At 47.5% G+C, this 15,268-nt stretch overlaps 3 protein-coding genes across 4 annotated transcripts; 1 reads left to right on the forward strand and 2 right to left on the reverse strand.

Annotated features, from left to right (window-relative positions):
• Positions 1–970: 970 nt before the first annotated feature.
• LOC117837375 (GDSL esterase/lipase At4g10955) lies at positions 971–3,026 on the reverse strand. The gene is made up of 2 exons (XM_034716991.2): positions 2,094–3,026; positions 971–1,967 (listed from the first exon to the last, which is right to left on the reverse strand). Exons 1-2 carry the CDS (start codon positions 2,156–2,158, stop codon positions 1,229–1,231), a joined length of 804 nt encoding a protein of 267 aa, XP_034572882.1. The 5' UTR covers positions 2,159–3,026; the 3' UTR covers positions 971–1,228.
• Positions 3,027–6,522: 3,496 nt separating this feature from the next.
• On the forward strand, positions 6,523–9,035 carry LOC117838870 (O-fucosyltransferase 30). The gene is made up of 2 exons (XM_034719056.2): positions 6,523–7,088; positions 7,543–9,035. Exons 1-2 carry the CDS (start codon positions 6,655–6,657, stop codon positions 8,609–8,611), a joined length of 1,503 nt encoding a protein of 500 aa, XP_034574947.1. The 5' UTR covers positions 6,523–6,654; the 3' UTR covers positions 8,612–9,035.
• A 679-nt stretch (positions 9,036–9,714) lies between these two features.
• Positions 9,715–13,391, reverse strand: LOC117838871 (uncharacterized). Of its 2 annotated transcripts, none has more exons than XM_034719058.2 (6): positions 13,203–13,391; positions 11,840–11,886; positions 11,584–11,722; positions 10,944–11,170; positions 10,532–10,789; positions 9,715–10,290 (listed from the first exon to the last, which is right to left on the reverse strand). In XM_034719058.2, exons 2-6 carry the CDS (start codon positions 11,882–11,884, stop codon positions 9,967–9,969), a joined length of 993 nt encoding a protein of 330 aa, XP_034574949.1. In that variant the 5' UTR covers positions 11,885–11,886; positions 13,203–13,391; the 3' UTR covers positions 9,715–9,966. The 2 variants fall into 2 exon arrangements, with proteins under 2 accessions (XP_034574949.1, XP_034574948.1); XM_034719057.2 differs by having other exon boundaries at positions 11,840–11,940.
• Between the last annotated feature and the right edge of the window lie 1,877 nt (positions 13,392–15,268).

The following is a 15,268-nucleotide window of genomic DNA, read 5'->3' on the forward strand; positions in this document are numbered from 1 at the left end:
GTGTTGCTTGATTACCTAAACATCTGGGGGAGACTGAGAGGGATCACACTTCATGACAATGTTCAGGACAGAGTACTCTGGAAATGGACAGCAGACCAATGTTTCACCACAGCTTCAGCATATAAGGCGTTTTTCATTGGTCAGTATGCGATCCCTAGAGTGAAAACTCTGGAAGACGAGAGCACCCGCCAAATGTAAGTTCTTCTTGTGGCTCGCTCTACATGGTCGCTGCTGGACGGCCTCAAGATGAAAGAGACACAACCTACAGGATGATGACGCCTGCACTCTCTGCGGACAAGAACCGGAGACGATCAACCACCTGATCATCGGTTGCTCTTATTCTAGATAGGTGTGGTATTGCATATTATCCAGGACTGGCTCGAGGGCACCGTTGATAGCAGATACAACTTTGGCAGACTGGTGGATGACATCAAGGAAGCAGGTCAACAAAGCAGATGGAAAGTCCCTGGACTCGGCTGTCATCTTGATCGCCTGGTGCATCTGGCTAGAGCGAAATGCAAGGACTTTCAACAGAGAGGACAGAACAGTGACGCAGCTGGTTCACAAGATAACGGAGGAAGCCTGGACATGGATCGCTGGACGATAAAAAACCTTTTGCCTTTTATGCAGAACGAACCACCCACAAATGATGTAGCAATTTGGTCGCACAATGGTGCACATGTAATTAGCTAACAATGTTTCCTGTACATGGGGCATGTCATCATTCCTGGATGACAGATTGTCCTTCTATGTAAACTTATTTCTTTCCTCTTAATGAAATAAGTGCCTGTGAAAAAAAAAGTTAGGCCCATCGCTCTACAAACCAATCAAAAAGGAATTTTTGGTAGAAGAAATCATGTTCGCTAGTCCTTTACTCCTACGTTTGTTCTGATCACAGTTTACCCATGATTTCCTCCGGTTTTCAGCAATCGATTTTACTTGCAAACACGACAGTTTGGGGGCACATCCATGAAGAACATATCTGCTACTATTAATAATTCACAATTCTCAGACTGTCGATTTTTTTTTCTTACGCCGTACAAAGCAAAGCACGCATGCAAAGCCTTGCATATCCTCCGGACAGATGCTTATTCGTCTCCTAGAATTGAATTTCTACAAGATGATGATCAGATTCATACACACACACACAGGTCTTGATCGCGTAGGTACAGTTTGGTTCGTGCAACGGGGTCAGGTCAGCATCGGCATCGCATCCGATCCTCACAAGTCACAACTTCCTGCTGCTCTCGAGCCTGGTGTAGCCGAGGATGCAGTTGGCGTAGGCCACGTTGCGGAGCGCCTTGCCGTGCCACCTGCCGACGGTGGCGGCGCCGGAGCGGAGCGCCTTGAGCAGGCAGTCCGCCGTCTTGACCACGCTCCTGACACCCATGGGCAGGGACAGGTAGGGCGCGTTGAAGAGGTGGAACTCGACCGACGCGGCGGCGGCGGCGGCGGCCGCCTGCTGCTGCTGCTGCTGGTGCTGGCGCGGGTGCCGCGGCGACGAGGCCGTGAGCATCCGGCCGACCTGGCGCGCGAAGCCGGCGCCCAGGGAGTGGCCGCAGACGCACACGTTCTCGGAGCCGAACCTGTCGATGGTGGCCCTGAGCGCCTGCAGGGCGCGCGCGAGGCGCGCGGAGCCCCGGAGGCTGTTCCGGGCCAGGAGGCGGAGCTCGTCCTCGACGTCGCGGCGGATGGTGGGCGCGCGCAGGAGCGTGCCCCGGAACGCGACGACGGCGCTCGGGGCGCCGCTGGGGCTGGGCCGGCCGGCGGCGTCCGCGTGGTGGTCGCGCTCGAAGATGGCGCCGTCGCGGTCGTCCACCAGCTCGTGCGCCAGGCGGTACTGGAACGGCTTCCACCACTGCTGCGCCACCGCCGCCGCGTCCCGGCGCTCCTGCCGCTCCAGCTCCAGCAGGTACACCGCCTCGATCAGGTACGCCATCACCATGCGCCTGTAGTCGTCGTCCCTCCTGCGATAAGAATGCAATTATCTGGATCAGAACAGACATTCCTGGATCGAGCTGCATCAAGAATCAACACAGCTAACAAGTGATCTATCGATCGATCGATCGATCGCGTTGGGATCGAGCACTCACCAGCTCGTGTTGGTGAGCTCTCTCCAAGTCGAGCAGGACAAGCTCGCTTGCTGTGCCATTGCCATGGCCACCAAGAATAATCAGAAACCAACCAAGCCAACCACTGACTCTTTCTCTTGAACACCGATCGATCGATCTCCCTGTGCCTCTGTGTGTTTCAGCTGCCGTCGATGTCGTAGGGAAGGTCTGGCAGGGGAGGCGCCCGATATATACCCCCGACCCCGGGGGTGGCGCAGGATTACGCCGAATTTGCTTAGCTAGTGGGGCAAAGCTTTGCCTTTTTTGAGCTATTTTACGTGCACAATACTATCTGGTGGTAGTATAGAGTATAGACTATTTTTTGTACGGGTAAAATTATAATTAGCACGACATATATTTTCGCTGCTCACTCGTCTCAAGGAGCTCGCCGCCGGCGGCTATGAAAAACACCGGGAAGAACAGATACTAGAAAGCAGGATCGTTGGAGTGCAGTAGAACATTCACATTCTCTTAAAACGAAAGAAGGAACTGATGAAGGATGACAGTACGTTTACGACACAGTATGTTCGATTCGATAATAGCATTTCTTTGCAGGCAAATTCTCCTTGAACGGGAAACGGCTCGATTCACGTGTACCTCTCGTTTAGAGAGCGATCGGATCAAGCACCGAAAGAAAGAAAGAACAGTATGTTCATCAATCTCTGGATAGCACGAGGAGCACCAGCCGAGAATCCGAGACCAACCTCAACGCAGGACGGGCCTGGTCGGGTCCTCGTGGTCGCCGGCGGGGCTGCAGGAGAAGACGTCGACGGGCGCGTAGGTGCCGTCGATGTCCTCCGATCCGGACCTGCACCTGTCGAGGAACAGCACGACGACGGTGATGTCGTCGTGGAAGTGCCGCCGGTGGCCCTTCTCGATGGTCCGGATCTTCTCGTACCTGACCTCCTTCTTCCTCACCGCCTCCAGCTGCGGAGTCGCCGCCGCGTCGCCGCCGCCCCCACGGAGTCGCCGCCGCCAGCCCAGTGTGCGTGCGAGCGATTGGAAACGAAGAGACGAGGAGTGAAAGGTAAGAAGATGAGGATAATTAAGACGAGGAGTATTTGATATATTCTAACAATGCCATTTTACATATTTTCAATTATACCCCTGTACTGTTGGAAATGACCAAATCTATCAATCTCCTCACGAACTCGCGAAACTCTTATGATCACTCTGTGTATGGTAAACACGTACACATTCACAAGCAGAGGCACACACGAGGAGTCTCTTTTTCACGGCACTGCACACCAGCGCCCACAGCTCCTCTATTCTCTTCACCACAGCCTGATGAACGCGGTGATTACAACGACTTAAATAAACACGCACGCACACACTGGTTGAGCCACGTCTGGCCGTACGACCCGACCAAACTCTCCCGTGGTCACTAATCACCTTCCTACATGCAAGGCACATCTCTCTACATGCAGATCACCACTAACGACTACATGCATGAGCTATCTGATCCACTTTTCTCGCCATGACTCGTTCACTTAGACTTGGCCACAACTCCAAGCCAACGTGCGCCTGCATGACTGATCAGACTAACAAACACATGCATCTGCTGATTTTCTCCTAAGCACTCGCCATGTCTCGACCAGGCACCTGGCCGCACACCACAACACATACTCACACTCACGTCATGGCTGCCGATCTGCTTGCACTTGCAGGTCCTGGCCACTACGCCATGCTGCACGACAGACACGAACACTACTAAGGCCCCGTTTGGTAGGGCTTCTCAAAGTGCTTCTCCACCGACTTTTTGGTGAAGCTCTACCAAAGGGTCAATTTCAAAACGGCTTCACCACCAAAGTCGGGGAGAAGCCGCAAAACGACTTACACTAGAGAGGAGAAGCCGAAAAAAGTGGCTTCACCGGCTTCTCCTCCCTCTCCAAGCATTAAGTGATCATAAAATTACATATATTGCCATTGAGAAGCCGTTTTACCAAATGTTTTGCAAAACGGCTTCAGCTTCACTAAAAAAGCCACTCCACCGAAAAAGTCGAAGCCGAAGCCGTTTTATGAGAAGCCGAAGCTCTACCAAACGGGGCCTTAACTTGAACTCAACGATGCACTGAATATAAACCAACACGTACAACAAGATTAAGTCTAACATATACTACCCATACTACTCATGCATACTACTTATACTATAGCTTAAGGTTGTAGTAGTATACAATTAATTTCAACAGTGGGATCCTTACATACAAGTTCTTTTTCAAACATTAGTATAAGGTAGTATTGTGTATGGTAAAGATCTATTTTTTTAATCGGCCGGGAATAAAGGCGGACGCGCCAGAACAAAGCGCGATCGGAGCAGAGACACCCCTGTCCCTTCCTTTTCAGTTCGAGGACTTGGACTGAATCGGACCGGGCGATCGATCCGCAAGCTAAGCTAAAGCTAGCTCTGGACCGGGGCGCTGGTGCGGAAGGATCAGTGGATGTATGGCAGCCAAAGCCAACGTGAGCGCACGCCAGTCAGTAGTTGCATCCAGGCTGCGCGCAGCGGGAGCGGACGGACGGACCACGGCGATGGTCCATTCGAAGACTACGGACTAAAAATTAGTTTGATATTTAGATGCTAATTAAAATAATTAAATATGAGCTAATTGCAAAACTAATTTCATAAGTCATAGCTAATTAATTAGCTCATATTTACTGTAGCACAACAGGATCAATGAATTCTACTCAATTAGCTGCGGGGCTCTTTCCCAAACGGGACCTAGTTGCTAGCTAGTCCAGCATTCCGGTTAATTTGTTATTAAAACAGTCACGTATTCCGGTGGGTGCTGACGTGTGCGTATTCGCGGAGTCCACACCGGGCTAGTGACCTCGATTGGCAAGCTAAAAGATCTGACTAGTTTTCATTTGGGCGATCACAATTTGAGCAAAAAGCGGTCCAAGCAAGTTATCAAATGAACCTTTCTAAGATACTTCGCAATTTACATACATCACATATCACACTCATGCAGCTTCATTACAACCAAGTATTTTGATTTTTTTTTCAATACACAGTTTGATCCGGCTCTCAAGTGTGTTTTGAGGTTTTTTTATCCATAGTTGATCCGGGTCTCAAGTGGATGCAACTGAATTATACAGATAAATCCTTTTTCTTGAATGATTTTGTGTAGGTACTCACTCTATCCTAAAAAGAATGATATTTTGGCATTCAAAATTTGTCCCAAAAAATATGACGTTCTATAATTTAAATTTTATGCATGCATAATTTGGCGTGCTGATCTTGTTTATGCATGATTAAATGGAACATATTTTCTCCATTTTCTATATGCAAACTGAACTACCTAAGGGTATATGTGTCTTTTTCATTTACCCCTAATCTGTCTGAAAAATCCCAGAGAGTTATTCTTTTTGGAACGGAGGGAGTACATGTCAACGCTCACCCTTTTTTTTTTAAAAAAAACCAGCAACGTAACTCTGTACAGGACTTCTAAATTTGGAGGGGCTATTTCTTATGATATTCACTACTTCTGTTATTTATTTATCTCTCGTGATATTGATACTTTATAGTAAATGATTTGAGTATCAGTAAAATTTCCCTGAAGTTGTGTATCATAGGTATTGAAATCACTGCATCTTGAAATATCATTGAAAGTCCTCTCCGGGCGAGTGACCTACGCAAGTCTCAAGATCTGATTATTTTTGTTGGAGAGGATTTTATTCTTTAGTGGTACATGTCGACGCTCACCCCTTTTTGAAATTTCACATGAACCTCGTGTAAGCCATCTATCATTTCTTAATGGACCTTTAAACGTCACTTTCGTTTACTACTCAGCAGCAATTATGCATGTCAAACTGTCAAAGTTTACCTTGCCAATACACACCCCTAGTGTGTAGTGACTAGCAACCATTTCAGTGCTGTTACCCCCCTGTTTCAATGAGTGATCGATCTTTGTTTTCGGGATACACAATCTGAGCACCGGTAAAGTTTAACTGATTTTGCGTATCATATATATTGAACCCATTAAGTTTACCAAAAATCAGCAAAGCAACTACGTGAATCAATGAAATAAGTACCAACCAGAGAACAAAAGAAACTATAGTGATAAAAGAGCGTCGATGATTTCAATTGCATAGGTAATGGATAATTGCTCCATCCGTCCCAAATTATTATTCGTTTTAGTTTTTCTAAATACTTAACTTTTACTATGAACCTAGATATATGTATGTCTAGATGCGTAGTAAAAATTATGCATCTAGAAAAATTAAAATATTTTTTTTATATGTCTAGATATTTTTTATATTAGAAAAGCTAAAACGAATAGTAATTTGGGACGGATGGAGTACACTTGTAAGTGCCAAAGATGGCTCTCTACGAATGAAAAAGCAAATCCTGATTTTTGTGTGGATTTACTAGCCAAAGCCCAAATTAGGATGTCTCACAACGGCCCACCTGAATTAGGCTTTGAGTCGACTAAAATGGGCTCAACAATTTGGCCCTTATGAGACTGGATTCTCTAGTATTGGCTGCCTGGCTGGGCGGCACTGATCTAACCGTCAGATCCGATCTCCAGTTGCCGGCGGCGACATGGACTTGCCGGCGAGCCGCGGCCGGTGGCGCAGGCGGAGCGCCCGGTCGCACTTGCCCGTTGTCGTGGCCGTCCTCGTGCTCCTCCTCCCGACCTTGCTACTCTTCTCATCCGGCTCCTCCACCATGCTCCGTGCCCTCCTCCCCTTCCACTCCGCCGCCTCCGGCGGCGTGCCCCAGTGCGGGGGCTCGGTGGAGCTCGAGGGAGAGAGGTTCCTCTGGTACGCGCCGCACAGCGGGTTCAGCAACCAGGTGGGCGAGCTCCGGAACGCCGCGGTGGCCGCCGCGCTGCTGAACCGCACTCTCGTCGTGCCCCCCGTGCTCGACCACCACGCCGTCGTCCTCGGGAGCTGCCCCAAGTTCAGGGTCACCGACCCAGCCTCGCTGCGCGCCGCTGTCTGGGACCACACCATGCAGCTCCTTCGGGAGGGGAGGTAAATGCGGCACCTAGCATTCAATTTGGCCGGGTTTGTTTGGTCTTTGCTGTCGCAGAGGCTGCTTGGATTCGAATGTGTTCTACACCTTTTGCTTGCAGCTCGCTTATCGTGGAATGACAAATGATTATAGCAGTTCGGAACATTGTGGCAACCACAATGTACTAATCAGAAGTTCAGAACCCCTTAAGATGCTTGACAGTGCCTGCAAAGCAATGAAGACAGTAGAAGCATCTTCTATGCTAGTGCTAGGCTATCATTGCATTCCTCAGTTTCCTTATTGATGGAAATATAGCGAAATTGTTTCCAGTAGGAAGATATAGAGAAGTATTCTATGTTGCACACCTAGAGTACCCACTTTCACATTGTGTATAATAGAATTCTGAACTCATTGTGGACTGTGCACATGATATTCAGAAGATCAATTACTAATGCTAATTTGTTTAACTTCCAGGTATGTTTCGATGGGTGACATAATTGATCTATCCCCAATCAAATCTATGGTTGGGACCATTGACTTCAGGGTTTTTGTCTCGCTGTGGTGCGGTGTAGACATGCGGAAGACTTGCTTTTCTGGGTTGTGCTGTTCTGTTTCTGGTGGTAGCTCTATGCCAGCTGACTACAATAGATGCCGAGCTTTGCTGTCTGGTCTAGGAGGCAGTGAAAAAGGCTGTGTGTATCCTGTACAAGATGATTGTAGAACAACAGTCTGGACGTATCAACAGAACAATGATGGGGCCTTGGATCAGTTTCAACCAGATGAAGAGTTGAAAAGAAGGAAGAAGATCTCATATGTTCGGAGGCGCAGAGATATATACAAGGCTTTAGGGCCTGGTTCACAAGCTGAGGATGCTACCTTGTTGGCATTTGGGACACTCTTCTCAGGACCATACAAGGGATCAGAGTCTTATTTTGATATCCATGAGTCACCAAAAGATCAAAGAATACAGACTGTACTCGAGAAGATTGAGTTTCTTCCTTTTGCCCCAGAGATCATGGCTGCAGGGAGGGAATTTGCTAAGAACAAGATCAAGGAGCCATTTCTTTGTGCGCAACTAAGATTGCTAGACGGTCAATTCAAAAATCACTGGAAAGCTACATTTTCTGCCCTCAAAGAGAAGTTGAAAGCTGTTGAATTGGAAATGAAGAGAAACAAGAATAGTGGTCCTGTTCACATGTTCATCATGACCGATCTTCCACCAGCAAACTGGACCAAAACCTATCTTGCAAATGTTGCAAAAGATGAGCGATACAGATTGTACACCCTGAAGGAAAGTGATGAATTAGTGCCGCAGACTGCAGAAAGGCTTATGGCTGCAGAACATGGTGTACGGTCTGGATTCCTTCCAAAAGCCATAGAGAACACGGACAAGGATTGTGGCCCTGTTCAACTACCAGAAATTCTGCTGTATGTTGAAGAATCTGTTTGTAGCTGCGCATCACTAGGATTTGTTGGGACAGTTGGATCAACCATAGCAGGAAGCATAGAAACAATGAGAAAGAACAATGTCTGTAAATGGTAGGCAAACAGCATCCTTTGAGTAGGTGCATGAAAACCTAACCAGCTGATTGATGTGTTATAGCAGAGTGGGAGCCAATATGATATAGAGGGCTGAAGCATCGTATGTTTTGCACACACATGCAAGCATGACCCTGCAAGAGCTCATTTCTCTTTCGGGGTAGAATTGACTGTAGAGTGAACAGTTGCACCATTTTTTTTTTCTAACTGTATAGAAAGATCAGGTTCATTTTTGTATTGCCTGGAGCCCTGGATCATTTTGACTATGTAATTCTCGAGTTTTGTAGTAGTGCATTTATTTTCCTGTTCGTAGGGTATCCTCTATTGCTCTATCCGCGCACTTCTGACTTGTGAAGGAAGTGATAGCTTCTGAAAATAAGGTACTGGAACTAGATATCATTGTACTAGTTTCTGTCTTTCTGATTGTATATGCATGTCATTGTTTGTGAAAACTAGGAACACATATTGCTTCCACCAAACAAACCAGATTGGCAAACCATATTGCTCTGAGCTTTTGCCGTTATGATATTCTTTCAGGTCTAATGAAATGATACACGCTGCGTACTCGGGGGATTCGGATAGAAGATATTCCTTGAGGTTCACGTAGTACATCAGCATGAAAATGTCAGTTGACAGATTAGCGTAGGTTGTAGTTGTAGCATCACATGATGGATTCATGCATCAAGCATCATCCAAGAGTCCCAGACAGTCTCATAAAGTTTTGTTGAACGAAAGTCGCATAGTAATTAATTTACACGAATACTTCACCGGCAGCCGGCGTGCGGGTGAGGATCCTGGTCTGACCTGACGCATACTGATGCACCGCTGGTCGAGGTTGTCGATGATTCGACGTCCGTGTTGCGTGACACCGTCCCTGATCCTGAGGGCTGAAGAGCATCAAGGCAAGCCGTCGCCCTTTTTTTTTTTCTAATACAATACAGAAAGGTACAGTTCATCATTGTGTGCTGTGCCTCAATCATTCTGTGTTTTCATCTTCCCACCTCAAGTTCTCGTGCTTTCTGTATTTAGAACAGTGATAGCTTCTCACAACATTCTGGAATCGATTTTCTTGTCTCTTTCATCACAACCTCTCGTTTCAGTATGATATCCAGAAACCATCCGAATTCGTCAGTAATTTATCAGCAAAACATGTCACATGTCAGGTAAACAAGAGTGGTTGCATCGAATGGTGAATTCATCCACCAAGACAATCTGGTAAAATTTTATGAAATCTCACAGTACCTCACAACAGTTAAACATATACTGTTTAGCAGAGTGCATCCCAGAGCAACATTATAATGCACAAACTCTGAATATGGCAACGCGGAACCAGAGGCCACGGCTACCACATGCGTTCTCCTACAACCATTGGCTGTCAGGTACCAGCACGATGGAGCCGGATGTTCTCCGGGCCTCGAGATCTGTGTGCGCGCGGGCAGCCTCTGACAGCAGGTACACGTGGTTGGCGCGCACCTGCAGCACCCCAGCCATGACACTGGCAAAGACTTCACTGGCGGCCAGCAGCAGCTCGTTGCGGTTGGTGGTGTAATGCATGAGTCCTGGCCTGCCAAGGATCAACGATTTTGGTGCGAGATCGCTCAACCGGACAGGGTCTGGCCTGCTGCCTGAAGACTGGCCATAGGAGATCATGCAACCCCGTGGCATCAAGCACGCCAACGACCCCTGCTCAACAAAGTTGCAGAACCTGATTACGACGTGATGATTTCATAGGAAACAATTCATTTCTTGCAGGACTGAAATATTGTGTTCCATAGGGAGAAGTAGTCACTTTTAGCATCAGCAAGAACGCAAGAAACTGCTCCGCTTCATGTAAAACAACAGTCAATTGTTGATCTGAGATTCCATAGCAAGGCTCCATCAAGAACGGCAAAAGGGAAGAGTTGCAAGAGGGTCTTGTCTGTACCTTGAATGTGTCCTTCCCGACCGCATCGTAGACAACATGAACACCTAACCCTGACGTGATCTCAGTAACCCGGGTAACGAAATCTTCCATCGTGTACACTATCACATGTTGGCATCCATCTTGAGTTGCTTGGGCAGCCTTCTCTTCAGTTGAAACAGTGCCAATGACGGTGGCGCCAAGGGCATTTGCCCACTGGCAGAGGAGAGAGCCAACTCCACCAGCAGCAGCATGAACTAGAACAGTGTGGCCTCTCTGGACCTGCAAAAAACAGGAAAAAAGAATGTCTCTCTAAGCTGCATACTCTTTTTTTCGGCTTTCTGCAAGGTTGCAGAAAAATAGTATTCGTTTACATGGTTATATTTCTGCATAAGACAAGAGAGTAAGACATTTATGAAAGAAAAAGGCAATTAACCTTAAAGGCTTGTCGCACAAGGACATATGCAGTCATTCCCTTCAGTAAAACAGATGCTGCAGTTTTGTAGTCTATTGCAGGGGGTATAGGAATGGCCACACTTGCCGGGATGATCTGCTCTTCAGCATAAGAACCCATTGGATTATCAGCATAGCCAACAACATCGCCGACTTTGAAGCTAGTAACCCCAGGACCCACAGCAGACACAACACCAACTGCTTCCTTGCCTGGATGAACAGGTGTCCATGTTTCAAGAAGGTAAGCATAAGATCAATGCTGACCAGGAATATTAGATGATCAGTCACAAATTACAGTATGCAGATACTTCAAACAACTCAAGGAGCATAAATATTTATCTTACTAGGTCTGAGTTCATTTGCAATTGGTAATTGGCACTTGCGAAGTAAGAAATCCTAGATAGGAATTACAGGGGTTTAACTGGGACTATTCTGTGATAAAAGAAAATTCCAATTAGTGAACAGTAAGAGAAGTTTTGCTGCTGACCCAGGTCAGGTGCCATCTATAGAAAATGAACTGGTTTTGGGAATCTAAGGGGTTAAGTAAACTGTTTTATAGCAGCACCAAAATGAGTTTCATATGGACCACTAATCAAGAGACAAACTAGTAGAAAAGTCTGTACCAGGAATAAATGGAAGAGGTGCTCGATGTAATCCGGTACGGTAATATATATCGACATAGTTGACTCCAATGGCCTTGTTCTTGATCCGGATTTCTCCTTCATTGGGTTCCCCAATCTCAACCTCTTCCCAACTTAGTACCTATTAAATCATCAAGAGAAAAACTCTTAAATCTGAAATATTCACTTACACAAGGATCTGGGACAAGAGTGCCAAGAGTCAGGAATTAAATGGTGCATATTTTAGCAGAACACTTACTTTTGGGTCACCAAGCTCGTGGACTCTTATTGCCTTCACCCACATCCCTGGAAACAGTCAGAACTAACAGAGTCTCATGTACTTGAATAAAACTCCAAGACCTGGTTTGGTGATTTTGTGTCAGCATAGTATTCAGGATGGTAATATGGATCTGGCATATTGTGTGATATATATAACACTTTTGTTGTTTCATAAAACTAGTAAAGGATCACTTATTTTATGGTCTGGAGCTTCTGCTACAATTTGTATGACTTCTTGACACTGCTTCAGGCCAGCAATTTTATAAGATGATGACATTGATTGGCAGAATTGCTTAGCACAATATTCCAGCACTTAAAAGTTAAAATACAACTAGCTACTGTTCAACGCAGGAAAACAATGGTACGATAATGATTTCAAAGAAACCACTTTTCTCAAGTGATTAACTAAACGACCTTTATGGCCTGAGAAAGCAATATGCTGAAATGATAGTCATATATTCAAATAAACTGTAATTAAAAAATACTTAAACCTATAATTCTATAAAGGTAAGCATTATACTGACAGTGATTTAGTGCCTTGCTTGCGTGTGAAAAAATCAAGAAGCTGAGAGTCAGAAATTCCTACTCCGTATAATATTAGCTTTAGTGTTAACATAAAAAAGCCAAGCATTAGGATATGTCATAAAACTATCTTTCCGACTAAGAACCATCATGATTATCTGATGTCTAGGTCGCTTGCAGAGTTGCAGGCATGTAAACGGTACAGACCTAACAAACAGTGAGCCACCAGCCCACCATTGGTGTTCTGAACTGACATAGTTGACAAAAACTAGCCCATTGAAATCTTACCCTATCACACTGTTGTGATTTATACCTTGTTTCAATGCTTTCGTCAGTGTGAAACAAGGTATAACTCCAATTTCTAAGCAGCATAATACTGAATTGCAGGATTTGGCTGTAGAGAAACCTAAATAGTTACCATCTGAGTGTCCAAATAGCCACCAATGTGTAACTCGAGCATTCAACCAACATGAGGGATGGAATGATGGTTTGTGCTTATGCCGAAGTTATCACCAAATCCGAGGGCATGCTCTTTCTGGCCAGTTCTAGTCTAGCAATGTAACTTGGACATCATACGCTAAAACTCCACTAAAAAACACCTAGAGACCGGGCCAGTGTGCTCTGAGACTGAGCGGCTTCTTCTCAGCATCCGTGTCCATCGAGGAGGTGGATGCGCGGCGAGGAGACGAGACAGTAGCAAGCCGTGGCGATATGGAATCGCAACACGAGTAAATTCCATTACCCATTCGGCCATTCCATGATTCAACACTTGATGCTTGAACCAAATCGACGGAATCAATGGAAGGGGGAGGAGCACTGACCAGATCGTCGCCGTGCTCTCCGCCTCGGAAGCTGGAGCTGAAGGCCTCCTGAGGCGACCGCGACTCCGCAGCGGTGGCGACCTTCGGGACGTCCGTCCCACCGGCGTCCTCACGGCTCTCGCCGCTGCATCTGCCGAAGCCGGCGACCGGCCAGTTTTAGAAATACCCCTGTATATTTGCCATACAGGAGAGAGGGATTCTTGCATTTTTGCCAAATTCGCCGACGTGGATAGGATGGACAGCGTGGACATGCCACGCGAAATGACTTATTTACCCCCACCAGCCCACTCCCTGCACCTTCGTTCTCTCTATGACAGCCGGGTCCCACTCGTCATCCCTAACCTCCCTCCCGCACCCATCTGCTTTGCATAGCAAGTAGCCAGACTCCCTCCACCAGGCCCGGCCGTTGCCGGTGCCAGATCCCGCTCCACCTTCTCGACCACCGCTCGCCGGCCGGGAGGACCCGTTCCCGCAGCCATGAGCGAGATGAAGCAAGGAGGAAATCACCGCAAATCAGCGATCGATTCTGCTGAAGAACAGCCCAGCTACTAACAGTGCAGTACGTTGCTAACCAGATTAATAGAAACCGGTGAATGAACATGGACCAAGCAAGCAGATCAAACTGAGCATGCATGCTAGTAGTAGTATAGATTTGCTACGAGCTTGAAGGCTTGAAGTCTGCATGGATAGATGCATCTGAATTCCGAAACGGCGAGGCAGCGTGTGGGGGAGCTTACCGGCCGACGCGGCGCCGACGACCTCCCTGCCGGAGTCCCAGAAGCTCGGCAGGACCCTCGTCCTGGAGCCCGGGTGCGCGGCGTAGTAGTCCTCCAGGGCCATCTTAATGCCGACCCTCCACCGCTGTCCGACCGGCGACGCCAGGTTCAGGATTACGCTCACGCCCACGCGCACCTGCTCCCGAGATCGCCATTGGGGACGAGAACGAGATGATGAAGCAAGGAGGAGGCGTGGACGGTGAGGCTCCGAGCACGCGCTCGAAGCGGCCAGCGGACGCAGTCCCCTAAGAGCACGCCATCGTCAGGCTCATGCCGCTGCACATCACCGGCGGGATACGGCCGCGCGGTGGCCGTGCGCGCGTTGTTGGAGCTGGCTCTCGATGGAAGAAGAAACTCCGGACGGGACGCAAAGGAACCTGACCTTCTGCCTCGGGTGGTTCTCCCCCCTCTATGAGACCGTAAGACCCCCGGCGCGGTCGACGAGGATGGGCGGCTCGTCGTCGCCAGCATCCATGGCGGCAGCTGCAATGTGGGGCCCCGGCTCCGGTAAATCGACCACCCCGTGCACGGCACGGCAGCGGCGCAGCGCTGCACGCGCAGTCGACAGCAGCCGCGAGGCAGCAGCATGAGGAGGTGAACCACTGGGAGCTGCTCTGAAATTCATGGAGCGATTTGAGCTCGGGCATGTGATGGGGAGGGACGGAGGTTAGTGATGACGGGTCCCGGTTGTCATAGAGAAAGGGGGGCTGGGAGCCTGGGAGTGTATTGGCAGGGGCAAAAGAGTCATTTTGCATCACTCGTCCACGCTGGCATACCTATGCGTCTTGCCACACCAGCAAAAATTGTAGGAAGTCATCTCTCCCATATAGCAAATATGTAGAGGCATTTCTAAAATTGGCATTTGAAGAGTGTATGTCTGTAAGGATGGTAAAAAAATTAAATATCTCGCTAAAAATATTGCGAGAACCCTCTGCATACTACATTTACACAAAACTTACCTTTTGCCCTTTTGCAAATCAACCTTTCCTCTAATTCTCTATCACACATGACTTAGCACCATATTATACCCTCGGTAATACTACTACTAGGATATCCGACGTTTGACAAGAATATTACTCCCTCCGTTCCAAATTGCAGTTCGTTTTGACTTTTTTAGGTTTATAGATATTATTATGCATCTAGATATAGTGTATATCTAGATGCATAATAATATCTATGAATCTAAAAAAGCTAAAACGACCTATAATTTGGAACGGAGAAAGTAGATGGATCCACATCTTTCTGTCTTCCAATTAAAAAACCAGCCATCACCCTATCCTCTCTTGCTCC

The sequence above is a fragment of the Setaria viridis genome, chromosome 9 (genome assembly GCF_005286985.2).
Source record: "Setaria viridis chromosome 9, Setaria_viridis_v4.0, whole genome shotgun sequence".
Lineage (NCBI taxonomy): Eukaryota > Viridiplantae > Streptophyta > Magnoliopsida > Poales > Poaceae > Setaria > Setaria viridis.